At 43.3% G+C, this 25,340-nt stretch overlaps 1 protein-coding gene across 1 annotated transcript; it reads right to left on the reverse strand.

Annotated features, from left to right (window-relative positions):
• Window positions 1-1,020: 1,020 nt before the first annotated feature.
• Window positions 1,021-25,062, reverse strand: Them4 (thioesterase superfamily member 4). The gene is made up of 6 exons (XM_085835693.1): window positions 24,892-25,062; window positions 20,514-20,700; window positions 12,468-12,627; window positions 11,231-11,338; window positions 3,674-3,798; window positions 1,021-2,019 (listed from the first exon to the last, which is right to left on the reverse strand). The coding sequence occupies exons 1-6, from the start codon at window positions 24,943-24,945 to the stop codon at window positions 1,979-1,981; spliced, it is 675 nt and encodes a 224-aa protein (XP_085691819.1). The 5' UTR covers window positions 24,946-25,062; the 3' UTR covers window positions 1,021-1,978.
• Between the last annotated feature and the right edge of the window lie 278 nt (window positions 25,063-25,340).

Raw genomic sequence — 25,340 nt, forward strand, 5'->3', positions numbered from 1 at the left:
TCCTGTAGTCAGGCAGGACCCCTAATGGAGGGATATGGACACCAATCCACCCATGAAACTTTTGACCCAACATCTGTCCTGTCTAAAAGAAATACAGGGACAAAGATGAAGCAGAGATGGAAGGAACGAACAACCAATATCCAGCCCAACTTGAAACCCATCCCATGGGTAAGCACCAATCCCTGACACTATTAATGATACTGTTGTGCTTACATCAGGAGTCCAGCATAATTATCCTCTGAGAGGTTCTCCCTAGCAGTTGACAGATACCCACAGGCAAACATTGGATTTAGGTTGGGGACTCTTATGGAAGAGTTGGGGGAAAGATTGAAGGCCCTGAGGGGACAGGAACTCCACCGGAGGAACAACAGAGTCAAGTAACCTGGACCCCTCAGAGCTCTCAGAGACTGAGCCACCAACCAAAGAGTTGCGCAGAGGCCTTCCATACATATGTAGCAGATGTGCATGTGGGCCCCCTACAACGGAAGCAGAGGCTGTACCTAAAGCTGTTGTCTGACTGTGGAGTCTCTTCCCTGAGAAGTCTGCCTTGTCTGGCCTCAGTGGGAGGGGATGAGCCTAACACTTGCAGAGCCATGATACTGCAGAGCCATGATACGACAGGGTAGGGGGATACCCAGAGGGGCCCCACCCTCTCAGAGGAAAAGGGGAAGAAGGCACTCTGTGAGGGGAACAGTGTTTGGGATGTAAACAAATAAATTGATTAATCAAAAAATAAGAAATAAAGAAAAGAAAAACAACAACAACAACAACAACAACAACAACAACAGATGTTTAAACAGAGAGAAGGGTCAGAGGGTAAAGGTACTTGCTGCTAACTCTGTTGACCTGAGTTCAATCTTCAGGACCCACATATTGGAAGGAGAGAGCCAACTGCCTTAAGCTGTTCCTTGACCTCTCCACATACACTGTTATAGCACACATACTCTCACATATAAATATCACATATAAATATTTCACAGATAAATATTTGTGAATAAATACAAGAAGCAAATATGCTTTCTAGAACATTAACCTCCCAATTTATTTTAGCATCTGAACACACACACACACTCACTCAGACAAATAAATAAACAATTCACAAAGAGAAATTTGGATACAACAGAGAGAAGATAATAAAGAATTACAATTAGAAATTATGCTGTGTCTGAAAACCAGGGAAAGCTGGAAGCTTCCTTGGTAGAAGCCAGGAGAGAGTTCCTGCCCAGAACTTTAAGAAGCAACATTTTGTTAATACTTTTAGACTTCTGGTGTCTGGGAGTGTGACAGTGATGTTTTTGTTTGCTTAAACCACCTAACTTGTAGTTCTTCATTATAGTCCCAGAAAGCTAACAGAACCTTCTTCCAGGGATGACAAATTGTTTAAGATACAATTGCACAGGTAGGAAAAAAGAGCAGTATTTTAATCTCTAGGGCCCCAGACAACTGAGATGTGGGGGCCATTCCCACAGAAGTGAGCTGTGTTCCCTAATATAGCCAGAGAGATGTTTGTTTAGATACAACAAACCTAGCTTTGTAACACGCAGCGTGGCTTACGTACACACGCACCTCACTCACAACACTTCATATATTTATCCCTGCCTTTGGTTTTCTTGCATTTCCACATTTGCAGTCAAAGTTTCAATATAGTCTTTTTTCTTTTTGTCTTTTCCTTCTGCAGTCCACAGCAGAGCAGGTCCTGTGCTTGTTAGCTTTAAAGTCTGTTCACGTGTTAGAACCACACATTTGTCCTAGGGAGATACAGATTATTGCTGTGACTCTCCCAGGAAGTACTTCTTACAAAAAATCTGGAAGGTGGAGAGTGAGTTCCTGCAGCCATATTTCAGAGGCTGTTCTGAAGGGTCTGTGAGAGCAGGCTTTCCCTGGGGGATTCGGCAGCTGTGACAGGAGTGGAGGTGGATGCTGCTTCTGGAGGGGGAGAGCCTCATGCAGAACAGTGTGGAACTCATCAGAAGTTCTTTTATGTCAAAGGTTTCTCAGGATCCAGCTTTATAAATAAGGCTAAAACAAAAAAACAGATGATGGTAAGTCAACTGTTTTCTGTTTGATGAATTCAAGCAGGGAAATACACAAAGGCATTTCTTTCTTTCCCTTTCCCTTTCCCTTTCCCTTTCCCCTTTCCTTTCCTTTCTCTCTCTCTCTCTCTCTCTCTCTCTCTCTCTCTCTCTCTCTCTCTCTCTCTTTCTCTCTATTTTTTGGTTTTTAGAGACAGGGTCTCTCTGTATAGCCCTGGCTGGCCTCGAACTCAGAAATCTGCCTGCTGCTGCTGCTTCCTCCTCCTCCTCCTCCTTCTTTTTTCGAGACAGAATCTCAACCTTTCTACTCTCACCTCTTAGAAAACTTAAGAATCAACTTTTGGCTGCTGGTGGTGGCAGCATACACATTTAATACCAGCACACAGGAGGCAAAGGCAAGGGAATCTTTGTGAGTTTAAGGTGACCCTGGTTTCTATAGTAAGTTCTAGGCCAAGTGAAAACCCGTCTCAAAAATAAATTTTGATTTTCAAAGTCATTACCTTCCCTCACCTCTACCATGTCCTCCACTACTTCATGATTAATACTTCTATTAAGAGGTAGGTAGCTTGAGCCAACTGATATGGAAAGGTTTAATGAGTGTCCTAACAAGCTTTTCTTGTCAACCTGAGAAAGGAGTCTCAATTGAGGGATTGCCTATATCAGATTGGTCTGTGGGAGCACAAGGTTCTGGGCTAAGAAGGCTAGGCATGAGCCTGCTCATTGAAGCAGTGTACCTCCATGGGACACTGCCCTGAGTTCTATCATGGACATCCCTCAATGGTGGACTGTGACCTGAAGTGTGAGCTAAAATAAATCTTTTCTTTCTTTAAACTGAATTTGGTCAGGACATTTTATCACAACAACAGAAGCAATCTAGAATAGAAAGACTTGGATTCCAAGCTTACAGCCTGGAATGGAGCTACAGACTGACTGTGGATTCAGATCATTAATGCCAGTTTCCAACTGATGTGAGTCTATGCTTTGCTCATTTTTTTTTTTCCGATTGAAAATGAGGTTGGGATGCATCAATCCTGGAACCATAGCAACCTCCTATGTTGCTATGAGATACAGTCCTGGAATCAGATCAAAGGATATGTCACTTCCAATTATGATGGATATTGGCAAATAGGCCTTTCACTAGCAATCTATAAGAATGCCTCTAGCCACAGATCTGGGTATACAGCTCAGTGGCGGAGTGCCTGTCTAACGCCTAGCATGTACATACAAAGCCTTGGGGTTTGATCAAGCACTGAAATATGTCCTATCCGCAAAACCAAACCAAACCAAACCAAACCAAACCAAACCAAACCAAACCAACTAACCAACCAACCAAAAACCAACAACAACCAACCTAAGCCAGGTGTAATGTGGTAAATCAAGTCTATAATTCAGGTACTCAGGAAGTAGAGGCAGAGGATCAGGAATTCAGGGTTATCCTTTGCCACATAGCAATTTCAAGGCCATCCCAGGCTACACAAAACCTTGTCTCAAACAATAAACAATCAAATTAAAACCCAACTCCAAAACATTTAACGTGTTCTGTGCATGGCATGAAAGTCAAAATTTCTGTGTGTTAAACAATGAAAGCAAACAACCCTAATCCAACCCGACCTCCAAGAGAGACAGTGGCAGCTTCTTACCTGTTGCCTCTGTGTGTAAAGTCTTCTCATCAATACTTTGAATAGTACAGGAAACAAAAAGTTTCCTTCCTTCAATTTTTTGAAGTTGGCTATTTACCACAACAACAGAAAGAAGGGGGATAGGTCTGTAGAAGGAAGAAAAATTTTTTTCATTAAATCTGTGTAATACCAAAAGATTATCAGGTGCACAACAGAGTGGAGAGTCATACCCAATGCCAGTGAGTGGTTATCTCAGCTAGAACATTCCTTTGAGCTCCAACACCAACAGTTTCTCCTGCTTACTTTTCCTACATTACTGCCTGCAGGGAGGAACAGGCATGTGGTCCCAGACTGGGCTTCTAGGCTTCAGTTCAAAGAGATCACTGGGGTTTCCAGCTGATGTGGGAGAGATTTTCCCATTAGGAGATCCAGAACCTAGTCTGATGCCAGCAACAGGAAAACAGGCCATGAGGTAGTCCTTGTCAGCTTCTCATCTCTTCTCAACATTTTTTGGACCAGTTAGATGGCTCAGTAGGTGAAGACTTGCAGCCAAGCCTGAGTTCAATCTTAGGGATGCACATGGCATCAGGAGACCCTGCAAGTTGTCCTTGGACCCCACATGTATGCTGTGGCATACATGCACCCACCCGGACTTAATGAATGCATAGATGTAATTAAACATTTTCTTATAACTTCTTTTAAGAGCACTTGTCTGGCAACAGCCAGTGCTATCTGTAGAACTTGCTATGATGAGATAAACATCCCAGAACTGAGCTGTCCTATGTGGTAGCCACATGTGGCTACTGATCACTTGAGATGTGGCTACTATAAATGAGAGATTGAATCTTACAGTTTATTCTATTTTAATTAAATGTACTTAAATTTAAGTAGGTACATGTGTCTAGTGGCTAGTCATTGGGGAATCCTGGAGGTAGAATGGAGTACCACAATGCAAAGGACCTTCGAAGTCAGAGGCTGATGGGAAAGGTAAATCATGGAAGTGTCTTGTGCTCCAACAGCCCCACCTTGTGGATGAAGGGACTATAAGACACAAGGAAGCTGTCACTGTTGACTGTCCAAGCCCAGGTGTCCCTTCCTCACCTTTTAACATTCCATCCCCATTAGCTTTTGCTGACCCTGTTGACAGAGACAGACAGCTGGCTTTGCTTTTCTCTTGGTGTCTACTCAAAATTTGCCAAGGTCCTGGGGACATTTTGCATTCTTTTCTGTTCAGCATCTCATTTTCTTTTTTAAAATTTCTTTTGAAAATTTAAAATTATGTATGCTTGTATTTGTGATAGTATATGCAGGTTAGTGCAGTTTCTCAGAGAGGCCAGAGGAAGACACTAGATCCCCTGGAACTTCAGTTACAGTAGTTATCGGTCTACCCAGGTCCCTATAAACTTCTATTTATTTATTTATTTATTTATTTATTTATTTATTTATTTATTTATTGTATGTGTATGTGTATGGGAGGTCAGAGAACAACTTTTGAGAGTTGTTTTTTTTTCCTACTTTGCTAAGGTAATCCTACCTTACCTACTCCAGGCTTGTTGGCCCGCACATTCTGGCTGATTCTGTCTCGGTCTTCAGTTTTAATGCAGTAGTGCTGGGTTACAGATTCCTGCCATGCTCAGCTTGTATTCTTTAACTATTCTGAAGCTGTTTTCTGCATGTATCTACTATCACTTTTTCCTTTTTTTGGTACAAATTGATTTTTGCTGATCTCAGTTTTCTTCTGGTTAGCTTTTATCTCACACATCTTCCTTCTTTTAAAATTTTACTGTGTCAGGCCAGGTATGTGGACACCCAGCAATCAGGAGGCAGAGGCAGGAGTTCTCTGTGAGTTCAAGGCCATTCTGATCTATATAGAGCTCTAGGCTAGCCAGGGCTACATAGAGACCTTGTCTCAAAAACAAAAAGGAACAAACAGAAATCTCAAAATGTTTTTTGTATTTTTAAATGTATCAAATGGTTCTCAGCTTTTTATATCTAATTAGATTCTGTAACCTGTCTTCAGACTGATGTATAGGCACTGACTTACTTCAGACTCATGTACAGGCACTGACTTACTTCAGACTGATGTACACACACTGACTTACTTCAGACTGATGTACACACACTGACTTACTTCAGACTGATGTACAGGCACTGACTTACTTCAGACTGATGCACACACACTGACTTACTTCAGACTGATGCACACACACTGACTTACCTCAGACTGATGTACAGGCACTGACTTACTTCAGACTGATGTACACACACTGACTTACTTCAGACTAATGTACACACACTGACTTACTTCAGACTGATGTACACACACTGACTTACTTCAGACTGATGCACACACACTGACTTACTTCAGACTGATGTACACACACTGACTTACCTCAGACTGATGCACACACACTGACTTACCTCAGACTGATGTACAGGCACTGACTTACTTCAGACTGATGTACACGAACTGACTTACTTCAGACTGATGTACACGAACTGACTTACTTCAGACTGATGTACACACACTGACTTACTTCAGACTGATGCACACACACTGACTTACCTCAGACTGATGTACAGGCACTGACTTACCTCAGACTCATGTACAGGCACTGACTTACTTCAGACTGATGTACAGGCACTGACTTACTTCAGACTGATGCACACACACTGACTGACTTCAGACTGATGCACACACACTGACTGACTTCAGACTGATGTACAGGCACCGACTTACTTCAGACTGATGTACAGGCACCGACTTACTTCAGACTGATGCACACACACTGACTTACTTCAGACTGATGCACACACACTGACTTACTTCAGACTGATGCACACACACTGACTTACTTCAGACTGATGCACACACACTGACTTACTTCAGACTGATGTACACACACTGACTTGCTGCACTGTCTTACTTTGCTTTCTATCTGATTCACATTTTCTGATCTTTTTATTTTTCTAGAGAATTGAGGGTTTTCCTCTTTTTTATTTGTACTTTTCTACTGCTCCGTTTACTAATTATCACTCATTTTAATCTGCTCCCCACTGTTTGGCTTCTCTCCAACTCCAGAGCTGCTCCGTGTTCTGGCTTTCTGCTGTTCTGCGGGATGCAGACCCTGACCCTGTTTATGAGACCTGTGTTTGCACATGCATCATTTACTTGCTCACTGTCTTCTTCCATCATCTGCCTCTGGTCATTCTGTCATGGCTTTCCTTCCCTCTGTGCTAGTCCTCTGTATGTTCTCTGTGCATTGCCCTATTTTTCCATAACCTTTCTCAAGTTTTGGCTCAATGAAAACCACTTGAGGTGAGGACTTTGTCTCTGAGCCTCTGCTGTTGCTCTTGGGAGGTTTATTGCTAGGGTAATGGTGCCCTCTTGTGTCTGGGACAGCTGTCTAATAGATGCTCCTTTGTCTCTGACTTTTTTTTTCCCCCTGAGATAGGGTTTCCTGGCTGTCCTGGACTCACTACAGTATACTAGGCTGGCCTCAAACTCAGAAATCCCCCCTGCCCTTTGCCTCCCAACTGCTGGGATTAAAGGTGTGGACCATCACACCAGAGCTGTCTCTGCAGCTTCTCTAGAACATTTGCATAATTATTATTAATTATTATTTTTGTTTTTCAAGACAGGGTTTCTCTATATAGCCCTGGCTGTCCTGGAACTCACTCTGTAGACCAGGCTGGCCTTGAACTCAAAAATCTGCCTGCCTCTGCCTCCCAAGTGCTGGGATTAAAGGCGTGCACCACCACTGCTTGGCTTAGATTACTGTTATTTATCCTGATTGATACCTGTTGTGTTTTCTGTGGATTTGTATTGTTCTTTCATTCTAGACCAGAATATGTTCCTCCATCAGTTTCTTCTTTGTTTTCTTTTGAAAGCATTTCCCCCAACTACTTTGGGGCTCTTATTGGAGCTTTGAACTGTTCCTGTTATACCCCAATCCTCTTCTTCTCTATAGTAGGTTCAAAGCATCTCTCTCCCTCCCCCTCATTCTTGAAGTAATTTCAAGCCACTATTTACCATATTAAATTGTCATCTCTGGGTACATCAGTAGTCCTAACATCCTTCTAGGAAAGGTGTTCTCACCTCTTATTGGATCTGAGGTCACAGAGTAGCCAATGCTGTATTAACTTGGTAGAATCCATGTCAATCTGACTGGAATTCTGCTTCTCACTTTGCATTTAAGCTTGGTACGTCTGCCATTAGTTTAGCTGCAGTGGGCATGTTAATAAAATTGTGGGATATACTTGGGCATCTCACTGAAATCATGGAGCAGATGAGTAATGCTCACCACCACCACCACCACCACCACCACCACCACCACCACCACCACCAAGCACTGTGGTCTGTTGAATGGGATCTGGAATAAATCTTAATAGAGGAGGAACAATCATGTAGGGAGATGTGATTTGAGGTTTCACTGGGTTATGAGATCATAAAAAGCATGAGATTATAGAGTATGTAAGTGAATTGTTGGTGAAAAGCATGGGGTGGGATTTAATTGTGAGCCTCCCAAGTGTGTAACCAACTGCACACACTGACCTGAACTCCTGAAAGGCAGAGTTCTCACTCTGAGAACCAAGTGTAGCCTAAACTCTTTTGGGGACAAAACCCACCTAGCTAAGGATGCCTGCAGCCATTCTTTTTTCTCTTAAAGAACAGGAGCAAAGCTTTGCTTTAAGTAACTGTAGCGGACTAGCTAGCATTACAGAGTGATTTCCTAAGTGGTAAGGATTCACTTTCATAACCCTCATGTGGTAGTGAGACCCTCTATACAGATGCACCACAAGATGAGGCAATTACAACAGGAAAAGAAAAGAAAGCTTGGGTCACAGGTTTGACACTCTCTCTCTCTCTCTCTCTCTCTCTCTCTCTCTCTGTCTTTCTTTCTCTCTCTCTCTCTCTCTCTCTCTCTCTCTCTCTCTCAGACAAGGTTTCTCTGTGTTGTTTTGGTTGTCCTGGAACTTGCTCTGTACAGCAGGCTAGCCTAAAACTCAGAGATTTGCCTGCTTCTGCCTCTGCCTCCGGAGTTCTGGGATAAAAGGTGTGTTCCACCAGCATCTGGCCAGTATTTCCTTCTGCCACATGGAATCAGGAGGGCCAGTGGAGAGCTTTCCCACCTGATATGCCATGAAGCAGTTACAGGCTGAAACACTGCCGCCCTTTGTAGCACCACCACTTTTGAGCTGTGTCCTTTCCAACATATTTAGAGACAAGGAAATAGCATAGATAGATTGGCTGGCTGGGAGCTGAGATGACTAAGTTTTGCTTCTAAAAGCAAGAAAGTGGGGCTGGAGAGATGGCTCAGTGGTTAAGAGCATTGACTGCCTTTCCAGAGGACCTAGGTTCAAATCCTAGCACATATATGGCAGTTCATAACTATCTGTAACTCTAAGATCTGACATTCTTTTTGTTGTTGTTTGTTTGTTTGTTTGTTTTTTCGAGACAGAGTTTCTCTGTATAGCTCTGGCTGTCCTAGAACTCACTTTGTAGACCAGGCTGGCCTCAAACTCAGAAATCCACCTGCCTTTGCCTCCCGAGTGCTGGGAGTAAAGGCGTGCGCCACAATGCCCGGCAAGATATGACATTCTTACACAGACATATATACAGGCACCAATGCACAGAAAATAAAATAATTAAAATAAAATAATACCTTTTTTAAAAAGGTAAAAAGGATGCAATGTTTGTAAGATTTCAACTTTTTTTAAAATTAAAAATGCTATTCTGAGACTTGAGTGGCAACATAACTGTTCCCATTAGAGCAACCTTGAGAAAGAAGAAAGCTGGCTGTGGTATAATATTTCTTGGTCTTAGAATACATCACAAAGCTGGACAGTGGTGGCACAGGCCTCTGAGGAGCTCAGTGTCTGGTGTCTTTCTTGGCCACTTTCTATTTTCTTTTCTTTTTTGTTTTTTTCAAGACAGGGCTTCTCTGTGTAGCCCTGGCTGTCCTGGAACTCACTCTGTAGACCAGGCTGGCCCATTTTATTTTCTGAACCAGGGTCTCTTACTGAACCTGAAGCTCACTGACCTGCTGAGACTGTCTGGTTAGCAAGTCCAGGAGTCCTATCTTCACCTCCCCAGCACTGCAACTGCAGTCATGTGGTACCATGCATAGCCTTTTCTAAAGTGGGTGCTGGGGTCCTGCACTCAGACCCTCATGCATGCACAGAACAAACTTGACCAACTGAGTAATCTTTCTTCCCTCATAGTAAGGGTCAAGAATGGGCACAATGGGCAAAATACAAATGGAAAACCTGGATATTTACATGTAAAAGAATGAATGTAGACCCTCGTCAGTGGGAGCCTGAGTGGCTTAGGACACCTTTCCTGATGCTCTTAGATGGCAAATTATATAAGTAATTTTAATTTGAGGTTACTATTATTGGCCACTAGAGAGGAAGAAGTTAAACTAGCAATCCCTGCTTTTGCCAGAGGGATGGTAAGGGGCAGCGGAAACTACAAAAGAAGGTAAGTAGCTCTGTCTCTTCTCTAACTGGACTTCTGGGTAACCAGGGCTTGGCAACTACACTGGCTACGATTTTATAAATGAAGTTTTATTCGAGCAAAACTATCCTTACACACTATCAGAAACTGCTTCTTGTGCTTCCACGGCTGTGTCCCAGCCTACACAGTCCACAAATATAAAAACAGAAAAACAGAAAAAGTTTACTCACCTCTAAAATAAACTTTTCTATAGGATGTTCTTAGCATAATACAACTAAGGATTATCTATAGACAATAAACTTACAATCTATGAAGCATGGCTTCCAAAAACTAGTAGTCAAGTAATACAGCGTTTGTGACATGAAAAGGGAGATGCCTAACAACTATGTACTATATGTTTGTGGTAATAACCTGTGACCTCTCTTGGAGACTTCTTATTTTGAAGCTTTGCTCTTACACTGTTTTGCCCTACAGTTGTTAGAGGCCATTCTGTTGTTTGGTGTAGGACTGTAGCTGGATGGTGAAGATCATGGTGAATCTTGCTTTTGATGGATTCAAACTCATCTTATTTGTACTCAATTTCTCTGTGTGAAGTTATGAGAAATCTCTCTCTCTCTCTCTTTTTTAACAGGTGGGAATATTTGGTTGCTGCTGAACCTGAGGGCCTGGGTTTAATCTGTGGGATCCACATGGTAGAAAGAGAGAGAGCTGACTCCCATGGGCTGCCCTACAAGCTCTGTATGCACAACATGATATATGCCCTTCTCTCATATATACAAGTTAATAAAAATAGAAACAGATTATTTCCCTAATGTTTTACTCAAACACAGAGAGCCAGGGCAGTCCTCAGCCTACAGCTGGCATAGATCCCAGCCTCCTTACTGATGGAAGGACTAATTCTGAAGCACGAATTTCTCTTCTCAGAACTTCTTTGTACAGTTTGTCTGAAGCTCTCTGCAGAACTTTGAGAGCTCAGGCTTGGTGGCTTCCTCACTGTCCCTGTCCTTTACTAGTCCTTTGGAAACACTTCCTGTATAGTAACAGACATACATCTTGACTTAGGATCTGCTGCTGGAGACTCTGACTTAAGAACGTAAGGAGAATTATCACAGACTTACTTTTTATAGTTGATGTTGAGGTTGGCAGTCATGGCAATGCCTTCGGAAAATGCACACGTGCCAGTAGTGACATCAATGATGGTTGCAATGGCACCCCCGTGAACAAATCTAGTCACAACAGCAGCGGAAAATAAAGTTTAAGAAGTTCAGGAGATAGCCTCTTAAGACAGAAATTATTTAAGTGTCTTTATACATTTACCTTATGTTCAGTATATTTAACGTTAAATAAAATTCATATCCTTAACTTTGTCAATAGCAGAAAGGATACTTATAATAAAGCTGGAGCTTAGTAGTAATCATATCATAGCACAAAAAAGCTAAAATTTATATAAGAAACATTATGCTTATATGTATACACACTTCTTGTTTAAGTTTAGAAAGTGAGGCTGGAGCCACGGCTTAGCAGTTAAGAGTACATACTCTTTCAGAGGACCCAAGTTCAGTTCCCAGAACCCATGTTGGGTGGCTCACAAACACGTGCAACTCCGGTTCCATGAGGATCTGACACCCACATGAGTGTGCGCACAAACACACATATACACTCATCACACACATTCACACATTCATATGTACATGCACAAACTCACATGCATACAAACATTCATACACACACACACACTCACATGCACATATACACACTCACATACATACAGATACACACTTATATGCACACACACACACTCACACATGCACACACATATACACACACATGCACACACACAGAGTTTAAAATAATAATAAAAGAAATCTCTAAAGTTTAGGAAGTACAGATAAATAGAAGGAAGAAACCTTAAGTATCTTAATACTACCACCACATCATGGCTAAACCAATACAAATGTATTCATCATACTCTGTTGTTCTATGTCCTATAATAATATATTATATACATCATTTAATAGTATGTTGACATTTTCAAATGTAACCAATATAGATAATTTACAATAGTACGTTATAGACATCTTTCCATTTTAGTAAGGATGTATCTTCATTACTATTTTTTTTTTTTTTTCGAGACAGGGTTTTTCTGTATAGCCCTGGCTGTCCTGGAGCTCACTTTGTAGACCAGGCTGGCCTCGAACTCAGAAATCCGCCTGCCTCTGCCTCCCGAGTGCTGGGATTAAAGGCGTGCGCCACCACGCCCGGCTTTTCATTACTATTTTAATGTCATCTTTGTAGTTCCTGGATTTGTGAGAATAAAACTCTATCAGCTCCATGTTGCTAGGACATGGCTCTTACCCAGGTACTCCTTGCAGGTGAAGTCCTCCTTGAAACAAGGAGACCGTCCTCTTCTCAACGTTATTATAGAACATTGCATACTCAAAGCCTAGCCCTTCCTCGAAACTTCTGGTGAACTGTTGGGCCTTTGCCATTTGTTCTTCTTTCTTAAACTTCGAATCTATAAAGAAATAGGGATATGGATAGAGGAGGAAAAAACCAGGTATAAGATAAATGCCATGCCAGAATTAAGCTCCTGTATACTGATGAAATCACACATGGATAGAAAACTGATTAAAATGTCAATGAAAGGAATGGAAAGGTCACATGAAATAGCACAGTGGCTAGGGCTGTAGTTTAATTGGTAGAGTGCATGCTTATCGTGCTCAAAGCTCTAGTTTCTTGATCTCCAGCACCACAAAAAACTCTATGGCAGTAGAAGATTATAACGTTGGCACTGGGAGGTAGAAGATGAGAAGTTCAAGGCCATCCTTGGCTACATAGTGAGTTTGAGGCCAGTTTGGACTACATGAAACCTTGTCTCAAAACAAAATAAAACTCTGGGCAGTGGTGGTGCACGCCTTTAATCCCAGCACTTGGGAGGCAGAGGCAGGTGGATCTTTGACTTTGAGCCCAGCCTGGTCTACAGAGAGAGTTCCAGGACAGCCAGGACTACACAGAGAAACTCTGTCTGAAAAAATTAAAAACCAAACCAAATCAACTAACCAATCAACCTACCTGTCTTAGTCAGGGTTTCTATTCCTGCACAAACATGATGACCAAGAAGCAAGTTGGGGAGGAAAGGGTTTATTCAGCTTACTCTTCTACATTGCTGTTCATCACCAAAGGAAGTCAGGACTGGAACTCAAGCAGGTCAGGAAGCAGGAGCTGAGCAGAGGCCACGGAGGGATATTCTTTACTGGCTTGCCTCTCCTGGCTTGCTCAGCCTACTCTCTTATAGACCCCAAGACTACCAGCCCAGGGATGGTCCCACCCACAAGGGGCCTTTCCCCCTTGATCACTAATTGAGAAAATGCCTTACAGTTGGATCTCATGGAGGCATTTCCTCAACTGAAGCTCCTTTCTCTGTGATAACTCCAGCTGTGTCAAGTTGACACAAAAATAGCCAGTACAATTGACCCCTTGTCAACTTGACACACAAACACATCACTAGTAAGCCTCAACCCTTACATTCTTATTCATCCCCAAGATCTAAATAACTTTAAAAGTCCCACAATCTTTACATATTCTTAAAATTTCAGTCTCTTTAAACTATCCATCTCTTTTAAAATCCAAAGTCTTTTTACAATTAAAAGTCTCTTAACTGTGGGCTCCACTAAAACAGTTTCTTCCTTCAAGAGGGAAAATATCAGGGCACAGTCACAATCAAAGCAAAAATCAATCTCCAACCGTCCATCGTCTGGGATCCAACTCACGATCTTCTGGGCTCCTCCAAGGGCTTGGGTCACTTCTCCAGCCATGCCCTTTGTAGCACACACGTCGTCCTCTGGGCTCCAGATGCCTGTACTCCACTGCTGCTGCTGTTCTTGGTGGTCATCTCATGGTACTGGCATCTTCAAAACACTGCATGACCCCGTCAGTCCTGGGCCTTCAATTACAACTGAGGCTGCACCTTCACCAATGGCCTTCCATGGCTTCTCACAGTGCCGAGCCTCAGCTGCTCTGCATGACCCCTTCATGCCTTCAAAACCAGTACCACCTGGGTGACTCTTACACATTACCAAGTCCCGCTGCAGAAGGAGTACAACCTTGCCTATCTCTGGAACACAGCCTCTTTGTGCTTTCAGAAAACACTTCCCAGAAGATGTCACCTCAACGATGCTGGTCTCTTCTTAATCACCGCTAATTTCTTAGCTCCAGCTAACCAGCATCAATAGTCCCAGTAATGCAAAGTTTTTGCTTTAGTAGTTCTGGTATCTTGTTAATCACAGCTGATTCTTCAGCCCCAGCTAACCAGAACTACAAAATCTTCACAATCAAAACAGCAATGGCCCCGAAAAGAGTCTTTAATTTTCCCTCTGAAATTTCACAAACCAGACCTCCATCTTCTGCACTGTTCTCAACATTATCTTCCAAGCTCCTACACAACATCTGACAGAGCTCTTAATGAATAGATCTTCAAGCCCGAAGTTCCAAAGTCCTTCCACAGTCCTCCCCAAAACATGGTCAGGTTGTCACAGGAATACCCCACTCTGCTGGTACCAATTTGTCTTAGTCAGGGTTTCTATTCCTGCACAAACATGATGACCAAGAAGCAAGTTGGGGAGGAAAGGGTTTATTCAGCTTACTCTTTTACATTGCTGTTCATCACCAAAGGAAGTCAGGACTGGAACTCAAGCAGGTCAGGAAGCAGGAGCTGAGCAGAGGCCACGGAGGGATATTCTTTACTGGCTTGCCTCTCCTGGCTTGCTCAGCCTACTCTCTTATAGACCCCAAGACTACCAGCCCAGGGATGGTCCCACCCACAAGGGGCCTTTCCCCCTTGATCACTAATTGAGAAAATGCCTTACAGTTGGATCTCATGGAGGCATTTCCTCAACTGAAGCTCCTTTCTCTGTGATAACTCCAGCTGTGTCAAGTTGACACAAAAATAGCCAGTACACTACCAAAACCCAAAACCAACCAACCAAAACAAACATGTAAACATACACGTGAAGCAGCTTAACATACATGTAAACACACATGCAAACATACATGGACAGAATGAAAAAGAAAGCATAGTACCTACGCACACATAGGAATTACTGAATATGGTATATAAATGCTAATAGTAAACTGAGCAAAATTGTGAGGTACAGTCAGAAACTTTTCTTGGCGTCAGTCTATTTTAAATGGACTTTAACAAGAATGAATAACCTAATACCAACAAAATACCCATCCACTTGCTACAGCACTTCGAAAACAGACACATTTAAATAATAGACTGTTTTAAAAACACATATACCTGGAGCGAAACTACTCAGAGATGAAAAGGAACCATTAAATCAGAGCAGTAGAGCATGGGGATGGGACAGGCTGTACCAGAACAGATGCCACGTGAATGTGGATGTGATTATAATCTGCTATCCTGAATCAGAAACATAGGTAGTTCAGTACAATACATTGCTGTATTTGGGTTAGAACCATACGGGCTCCTGAAATCAGCTTAAGAGTTCAACATTTCTGGTCAAGAATATCAAACTGTGAGGGATCTCATAAAAATGAAAAAATAAGTAGAACAAATGTGTTAAGAGAATTTGAGCTTCAGGTTCTACCCCTGTTTAACTGAGGCAGAATCTTTTGTAAATGCTCTTTTGTCAAGATTCCCAGGGGTGTTACATTTGGGTTAAAGCCCAAGACTGGCTAATGCTGAGGGCAGTAGAGCAACAGCAGAAGACTGGCACACTGAAGCACATGACTACAGGTGGGAGGAGGGCTCAGATGGAATACAAGAGGTGAGGGCCAACTTTACACCAGAAAATGAACAATGGCCTCCAAAATTGTTACGTAGACCAGTAGTGGCTTCCATGCCTACATCATTTCAGTAAAGCTGACCAGGTAGAAGCCAGGTTCTACCAGGTTAAGGGCATTCAATGAACTGCGTGAAGTCAGAATAATTTTAACGAAAAAAAAAATACCATTTTTATAGTGCTAGGGATCAGACCCAAGGCTCTGTGCACACTAGTCACCTCCTCTAAAAAAAAGAATCTGGTGGAATGGGGCAGGGGTTGGTTTCAGTAGAACTAGGTCTATGTAGTCCAGGATGGTTTCAAACTCTCATCCTCCTGTCTGTGTCTCCTGAGTATTGTAACTATAGACATCTTCTACCATTCATAGCATTAAAATTTACCTTTAAATAAATTAATAGGTAAAATTTAATGTTAGTTACTTAAAAGTTCTTCTCTTCCTTTGATAATTCTTGGCTTTAAACTGAAGAATCTAAACAGAAACCTGAAAATGACCAACTATTCATGTTAAAGTAATTTGACGTGTGTTTCATTTATCCCTTCAGTCATGAGGACACAGAGACATGGAATGGGAAAGTACTTTTTCTATGCTGTGTAGAACCTGAATTCCAAGCATGTGTAAAACTAAGTGTGGTGGTTGGTTTTTTAAAATTAAATTTAATTTAATTTTTGGTTTTCTGAGACAGGGTTTCTCTGTGTAGCCCTGGCTGTCTGGGAACTCACTCTGTAGACCAGGCTGGCCTCAAACTCAGAAATCTGCCTGCCTCTGCCTCCCAAGTGCTGGGATTAAAGGTGTGCCACCACTGCCCAGCGATGGTTGGTATTTTTGTCAATTCGACACAAGCTAAAGTCATTTGGGAAGAGGGAGCCACAACTGAGGGACTGCCTCCATCATACTGCCCAAAGTCAAGCTGGAGGGACATTTTCATGAATATTGATTGATTTGGGAGGGCCCAGCCCACTGTGGGTGGTGGCATCTCTGGGTCCTGGGTGATATAAGAAAATGGGCTGAAAAGCCACATGGAGTAAGTCAGAAAGCAGCCTTCCTCTGTGGCTTCTGCTTCGTTATTGCTTCCCTTTATGACTGCTTTTTAAAGCAGTAAACATGAAATAAACCCATTTCTCCTAAAGTTGCTTTTAGTCATGGTGTTTATACCAACAGAAAGCAAGCCAGGGCACTAAGTTCTAATGATTAACTTGAGAAATGACCCGCTTTTGAACGGCTCCTAAGACCATAAGACCAAATAGAATTACAACGATAAAGAATACAGTGTACTTACTGCAGAGCTCACCCTGCTTGTGGGGGTTTGTGGTAAGCAGGCCCTAGGGCATGAGCATGGGAAAGCTGGCCCTGCCACTTGTCTTCCTTGGGGTGGGGTGGTGTGGGCAAAGGAGAGATGTCCACCCCCAACCCTAACCCCTGAGTAACCCTGACCCTGAATAACCCTAACCCTAATCACCCCCTACAATAAATAGATGATATACTAGCTGGTTTTGTGTGTCAACTTGACACAAACTGGAGTTATCACAGAGGAAGGAGCCTCCCTTGAGGAAGTGCCTCTATGAGATGCATTTTCTCAATTAGTGATTAAGGAGGGGAGAGTCCAGCCCATTGTGGGTGGTGCTGTCGCTGGACTGGTGGTCCTGAGTTCTATAAGAAAGCAAGTTGGGCAAGCCTGGGGAAGCAATCTAGTAAGCAGCACCCCTCTACAGCCTCTGCCTCAGCTCCTGCCTCCAAGTTCCTGCCCTGTGTGAGTTCCTATCTTGATTTCTTTTGGTGATGAACGGCAATGGGGAAGACTAAACTGAATAAACCCTTTCCTCCTCAAGTTGCTTCTTGGTCATGATGTTTTGTGCAGGAATACAAACCCTGACTAAGACAGATGAGTTGGCCCCAGGGGTTATGAGAACTAAAGAGCTAGCCTTGTTCCTTGTAGCACTTGGGAAAGCAGGCACTATATCTCCCCTGGGCAGTGCAATAGAGCTGACCTTGCTGGTGTGGGCAAGGGTGAGCTACTCTCAATGGCACTATAGCAGGAGAGCTAGCTTGCCCCTTGCTGGCTGCATCATTGGATGAGTTAGGTGGGGCAAGGCTGAAAGGCTTTCTCAGGTGCTGTGGGTGCTGGAGAGTTGGCTCAGCTACCATCCAGGTCGAGATCCAGGGCTTTTGAGTTGGCCCACTCTAACATCTACCTCATTGATAAACTGTTGGAGCATGTGAAGAGGCCAATCCTGCAGATCCAAAGCTGCAGGATCTCCATGACACAGGGCAACAACAGGACATCCAAGAAAAGTGAGGATCCAATATTGATAGTGTAGCAGAAGTCAGAGGCCTTGAACCAGACCAATGACTCATTGAAATGGCCATTTGCAAGGAAAGCTGTGGGGACAAAAGGGTATACTGTGGGATGCACTGTGATACAATGAGATTTTTTTTTCCTTTTGTGTGGGTGGTAGAGGCAGGTATGAGAGGACAGGGAAATGAGTGGGACTGGTATGCATGTTGTGAAATTCACAAAGAAGCAATAAAAAGTTAAATTAAAAAAGAATATGGTGTCCTGAGAAATTGGTGCAACCGATGATGTCGGTGTTCTGGAAAGTTCCTGAGAGACTAGGAAGAGTAATGCATTCTGGAAGGTCTGTTGCTGACGAGGTGTGGCAGGGAGGAATGTCCAGAGCAGTCCAAGGGAAGGGAACACAGTGCACAAGTCATTCATGGTCAGTTCATTCTTGCAGGGCAGAAGCAAGCTTAGGTATAGGGAGGAGGGGACAAGAGGTGTTGAGAGCTTGGAAATGCTCTTCTGTTGGCTTTCATTTTCATGGAGTGAAATAGAAAGCAAGACCTGCTGAGAGTGAGACCAGGAAAGAATTAGAAGTGTGAATAAAAAGAAGAGTAGGAGGGTCAATAGACCAGGAAAACAGGGGACAGACTGTCAGGAAACACTAAGGGCTATTTTGAAGTCATTAACTTCAGAGAATCCATCAAACAAACCAACCAAAATATGACACAAAATATGTTAAAAAGCAAACAAACAAACTCAGAATGTCAGGAAGTGTAATTTCTGAGTGTTGAGTATGACGTAGGTTGTCATTGGGCTTAAAGTCTGAGAGATTAGAGGGTGTGCTGGCTAGTTTATGTGAACTTGACACAAGCTAGAGTCATCAAAGAGGAGGGAGCCTCAATTGAGAACATGCTTCAGTAAGATCTGACTGTAGGGAATCTTCTTAATTAGTGACCAGTGAGGGAGGGCACATCCCATCTTGGATGGTGCCAACCCTGGGATGACGATCCTGGGTTCTATAAAAAAGCAGGCTGAGCAAGCCATGGGGAGCAAGCCAGTAAGCAGCATTCCTTCATGGTCTCTATATCAGCTCTTGCCTCCAGGTTCCTGCCTGGGTTAAGTTCCTTTCCTCACTTCCTTTATAGATGAAATGAAACATGCAAATGTAAGCCAAAGAAACCCTTTCCTCCTCAACTTGCTTTTAGTTATGGTGTTTCATTACAGCAACAGTAACTCCAACTAAGACAGAGGGTGATTCAAGTGTTCTGACCTTCTCAGAGGGATGGAGCCAGATTCTGAGATAAAGAGAAAAGAAATTGGTGATGTCAGCTTCAAGATGCCAGCTTGGGACTGTAAGTGTTGCAGTTCTGAAGAGAAAGGCTTCACCTACAGGAGTGTTACAGCTCTGCTCTGGCTGTGGGGAAGGTTTCCCCAATGCAAGTGTAACAGCTCTGCTTCAAGAGGTACCCTGGTAGTCAGGAGCCAAGGAATACCACAAAGTCATACTGCACAACAAACCTCACAGAAGGAATTTATTGTAAGGGAAAAGCCCAGTGGGTAATTCCGAGAAGCTGCAGGGAACTGAACAGAAGCCAGGGTTTACATGAGGTTTCTTGGGGTGGTGGCACTTCCTAGGGTGGAAATTTCCAGGGTGAGAGCTGGTAGGATTTCAAGTCCTAAGCTTGGGGTGAGCTCAGGGATTTTTTTTTTTTTTTTTTTTGCTCATGGATTGGCAGGGTTCTGTGGCAAGCTTGTTGATTGGTAGGATTCTGTTTCTTGGCCCTGGTTTTGGGCTGGAGGTGGGGGTGGGGTGGGGTGGGCAGCCAGTGTCAAGTATAGGGTACTTTTCTTTTGGCCCTTTTACCCTACATGGATCATCTCATTTTTGACAGTGTGCTTTCTATTCTCTCATAATTCACAAAATTTAGCGAGATTTCTGGTCTGGTTCTACGGTCCCCAGTTTATTTATTTAGTCTCTTTCCTTTCTCTCTAACCTGCTCTCCATTTCCCTTCTTTCTTCTTTCCTTACCCTTCAGTCTTTCCTTGCTCTGCTTCCCACCCCCTTTTATCCTTCCTCCCCATTCAGAAAGGGGGCCTTGCTATGTAGTCCATGGTTTTGAACTTGCTATGTGGCCGGGCTGACCTTGAGCTCAGGATCTCCCTGCCTCACCCTACTGAGAGGGATTACACACATGGAAGATCTACCATATCTAGCTCTAACTTCCCATTAAGTAATAATCAGTGCTTCAGTCTGCAACAACACTTTACACTGATATTCAAATATTATTTATGGGAAATAATCTATGCATTATTCTTACCAACAAAAAGGGTTTGGAACTCTTGAATAGCTCGAGTAGGGTTTTGTCTGTGTGAAGGCATGCGTTTCCAGGAGCCATCTTCACATTTCTTCATGAACTGATCAAAAAGGAGTCTGAGGTCCTTAGTCCAGCTGGGGTTAGGGAGAGCATAGTCCTTAGGAATGACTTTCTCAGAAGAAAATAACCTCTAGAAGACAGACAAGAAAACAGGGAACAGGAAATGTGTAGTACTTCATACTTTCTGCAAGTTCCTAAGAGCTCATTTGTCCCACACACCTTCACAGAAAAGGAGCATGACAAAGGGTCAGTGATTTGCCTAACTTCTCCCAGCTAGTTACTGGTGGGGATAGCATTAGGCCCAGGTGAACCAGTCACCAGACACAGAGAGATGGATTGATATTATCAAAAGTATACAGGTGAGGCACACATAGGAAGCTGGAACACAAGGGATAGTATTGTTTTAGTATTTGGATCTTTGACATAAATACTGACAAACAGAAAGTAGCCATCTGGAAAGAGTAGTGTATATAAAACCAAAACCAACAAACATAAACAAAACCTGAAACGAATCTATAAAAATGCAAGGAGGCATGAAATAGTTTTGAAGGGTTTTATTATACTCTATGCAATAGGAACTAACAACTGTTCCCATTTTACAGATGAAATTAAAGTCTAAAAGAAGCTAGGCAATGTCAAAGTGTAAGAGAAGGAACAGAGCCCTGGGAACCTCCTCCATTCCAGGTCTCAGAAGACCAACAGTGTCAACTAACCTGGACCCCTGGGAGCTCCCAGACACTAAGCCTCTAATTAAAGAGCTTACATGGGCTGGTCAGAGGCTTCTGGTACATATGTAGCAGAGGACTGCCTTGTCTGGCCTCAGTGGAAGAGGATGTGCTTAATTGTGTAGAGACTTGATGCCTCAGGGATGGGAGATGCCCAGAGCGGGGCAACCCCTCAGAGTTGAAGGGGTTGGGGTAAGAACTCTGTGAGGGGGGGACCAGGAGAGGGGGCAACATTTGGGATATAAATAAATAAAATAATTTAGTAATAGAAAAAAGAGAAGTGCAGAAGTATATAGAGGTGTAGGCAAAGCCTCAATGCTACGCTAACTAGTTTGAATTCTATCTGCAGCACTCTCAGATTATTTAAGCAGGGAGTGATGTGATCAGATTTGGCCACAATAGGAAAGAGAGTGGTAATGTCTAAGATTGCAAATGAGGGTTTTCCTTGGAGGCACTTGGGTAACTCAGTGAGAATTATGAGATCGTAAGGCAGAACTTGGGGACAACTTCCATAAAGCAATGAAGGAATAAGGTAAATACTATAGCCAGTCCCTGGTGTATGAATGGCACTGTAGAAATAAATGACAATTAATTACAATAAAGAATACAAGGAGTTAAAGGGATATGCAACCCTATAGGGGGAACAACATGATGAACTAACCAGTACCCCGGAGCTCTTGTCTCTAGCTGCATATGTATCGAAAGATGGCCTAGTCGGCCATCACTGGAAAGAGAGGCCCATTGGACTTGCAAACTTTATATGCCCCAATACAGGGGAATGCCAGGGCCAAAAGAATGGGAATGGGTGGGTAGGGAAGTGGGGGGGGGTATGGGGGACTTTTGGGATAGCATTGGAAATGTAATTGAGGAAAATACGTAATAAAAAAATATTAAAAATTAAAAAAAAAAAGAATACAAGAGGGACAAGAGGAAGCTGGGAGAAGAAAGGTTGGTGTCATGGTAACTACGATTTTCAACCATGATACTTCTCTGGAGCACTGAGCATTGCCACTATTCCAGTTGACAACTAGAAGGTTGGAGGACTGGTAAGACAGGGTGTGATCTATGGAGGAGCATACTCAAATGTTCCCAGATAGCAGACAGGAAAGCTGCTGCAGAAACCTCACAACAGTTATGATCACAGAAGGTATCTACCATGCGGAGTTCTACTTGTAGTCACCATCCTGATTGCTGTATGTGTCACTTGGGCCACACCCCTGACACTATGCTGCGCTCACTGATGGGAGAATCAGCTTCTGCTGATGCCCGGGCTGACTCCAATCCTGGTTCAATAGGAAGAACAGAGGGACCCTGTCTCAAGTACTCTATGAAAACACCACCACCAAACTGGGTTGGTGAGATGGCTCGGTGGGTATAGGGTAAAGCTTGCACCAGGTCTCACAACTCCAGCTGGATCCTTGAAACTTGTATGCTGGGAGGAGAGAAGGAAAAGTTGCCCACAAAGTTCCACTCACAAATACATAAATGCAAACAGAAGAACAACCAAACCCTTTGTCAGAGATAAAAAGGAAGTCCTGATTTTGTGGTACTAGAGCATTGAGGATAAAAACAGAGACAACATTTTCCTGTAGCTCAGGATAAGCAACTATTTTCTATGCCGCTTTGATCAGGTAATCCCTTCAGAACCCAGCCTAGATAGTCTGGGAAAGACAGACAAGCTCCACCCATTATTTCTTACTCTAAATACAACTGTGGTAGAATATTGATGCAAGTTCTTCCTCCAAGTTCTTCCCATTTACTGTTGAAATGCTCAATTCCCATAATGAGCCTTCAGCAAAGTAACAGCATTGGTTTTCACAAAGTTTCACCAAGTGCAAAGGATGAGTTAAAATAGTGAGGAAAAAGCAAAAGTAGCAAAGACTGATAACAGTCTGGGCCAGCTATAGCCCAGAGCCGAACTAGGTCCAGAGGAACAAGAAGAGAAGGTTGACGTGACACTCAGTGCTAGAACGCAGGGAAATGGGAGTTATTAACCCCAGGAAAGAGGGAGCAGAGGCGTCTTGGATGATTCCAGACTTGTGGTGTGGATGGCAAGGTTAGAAGTAAAAGATGCTTGCTAGTGTGAACGTGCAGATGGTCAAGAATGGGAGTGAAGCTACCAATTTCAGTTGGAGCCATGCCGAGCTACCTTCTGGACACCAACCACAGTGTTGTGGGAAATAAAAGGAATTCAACTTTCAGTTCAAAGAGGCGAGATCTAAGCGCTACTTGCGGTGAATGAACTTGTAAATTCATAGCACAAGGCTATGAATGAAGGACAAGTTGAAGGGATAATCATTACCCTTTGTTCTCAGCAGGGGAAAGGTCATGCTTGATCTTTAGTTATACATTTATGGAAGCTGGACTTGTACTTGTAAATTAAGTTATGACTTTTTATGCCTCCTTTTAAGATACGTTACTGAATCGAAAGCAGCATGATGAAAAAAAAAAAAAAAAAAGGCCTGCAAATACTAATGCTGAAATGTTCTCAGCTCAGCACAGGCTGCCAGGCTCCAACATGTAATTAAACTAATTTTTGTTGTTGTAAGACCAGCACGAATCATTTTCTTTTCTAATCGGCAAGATGGTACCTGACTGATGTCAATACATCAACATTCATCATTATTTTAAAATTGTGTGTGTCTGTGTCCATCACCCAGGGCCTCCAGCCCTCTTATTGTCTAGCAGGAAGCTGCAATAGCTTGAGAGAGATGCCAATCCCCTAATAACCAAAGTTCCTTTTCATTTCTCAATACAGAGCTGTTCCCTGTCAGCTGTCGTTCTTTATTACAACACATAGTATACAAACATTTGATTTGGCAAACTGATCCCATTCTCCCAAATTAAACCCGTAAATTTCTTGGGCGGAACGTTTTTTCCCCTTATCTAACTATAATACGACCTATCATCAGTGGTCAATCACACCTGACATATTTGATAGTCTTTAAATTAACAGGCTCCCATTAGACAGTTTGGGCTAACTCTATCGAGCCAGTCCAAGAGCAATTTCTTTGATAGAGACAGCTCTTACTGTTGATATACATTTTCAGTACACACGGACACAAATGCGGGCGTGAGTTGGAGCTCAACAAGTATTGACTACATCAATAGAACAAAGCAGGGGTAAAAATATGGGCAGGCAACATTTAAGATTTACATTCCAGGTATGCTAAATGCTTCCCTTGCATTTAGTCTCATAACATCCTCTAAGATGATGAAAACGGGCTAGAGAGGAAGTAATTATCTGACAATCAGAAGTTTACCTCTTCCTGAATTGGTTATAACGAATCAGAGTCTATCAGGATTAGATCCCTGCTAAGGATAAATGGTCTTCTCCAGGGGTCAGTAATGGCTCTTTCACAGTTTTCTGGGTGACCTTGCTTATCCTTTCTTATTATCTCAGTCGTAGTAGTGGCTCTCCCATCCCTGCAGACCTAGTTCAACCTTGAGTCACTTTCCCTTCCTGCTCCTCCCGATTCGAATCTCAGGGCAGAAGAGCTCATGAGCCCCGTCACAGCCAGGGGCAGGTGTTAGCTTAGTCTCGGTCGGGCTGTCTCCCCTTCTCGCCCCACGAAAGCAAGCGTCCCGGGACTCACCCTAGCTGCTCCCGGCCGCAGAGTGCGCAGGCGCATAGCGCAGTTTCTCAGCATTGCTCAAGTCGAGGGCAGGACGCTGCTCTCTCCTCTCTTCCAGAAAGAGCCACACTATCCACACGCCGACTCTGGACTATTAACTGTGGAGGCGGGCGGGTGGAGGGCGGAGCCGCGCGCCGCCCATGGTGCTGGTGCCTCCCCGAACCCTGGCGGACCGAATCCTCGCCGCCCGCTTTTGGTTCCGGGAGATTTTGCGTCCGGCTCTCAGCCACTGTTACTGCAAACTCCGTGGCCCCCCGCACTGGCGCAGCGAGACAGCCTTGTTTAGTTCCTTGTTCAAAGGCAGTTAATGCTCCAGCCAGCGAAAGACATCGTCTCAGCCGAACAGGAGCACAGACAAGGAGTGGATAACCACTAAGTGCGGGTTGATGGTGTTGATACCTGGTCTTCTG

This window comes from Mus caroli, unplaced genomic scaffold (genome assembly GCF_978045245.1).
Source record: "Mus caroli unplaced genomic scaffold, Mus_caroli_1 scaffold_3, whole genome shotgun sequence".
Classification (NCBI taxonomy): Eukaryota; Metazoa; Chordata; class Mammalia; order Rodentia; family Muridae; genus Mus; species Mus caroli.

Excerpts from the sequence above, each read along its gene's own strand:
- Them4 (XM_085835693.1), bottom strand. The coding sequence starts at position 24,945 with ATGCTGAGAAACTGCGCTATGCGCCTGCGCACTCTGCGGCCGGGAGCA. Across the intron at positions 3,799-11,230 it reads CTCAACATCAACTATAAAAA|ACCTATCCCCCTTCTTTCTG; the intron begins GTAAGTCTGTGA and ends TTCCTTCTACAG. Across the intron at positions 2,020-3,673 it reads TTTACACACAGAGGCAACAG|CCTTATTTATAAAGCTGGAT; the intron begins GTAAGAAGCTGC and ends TTTTTGTTTTAG.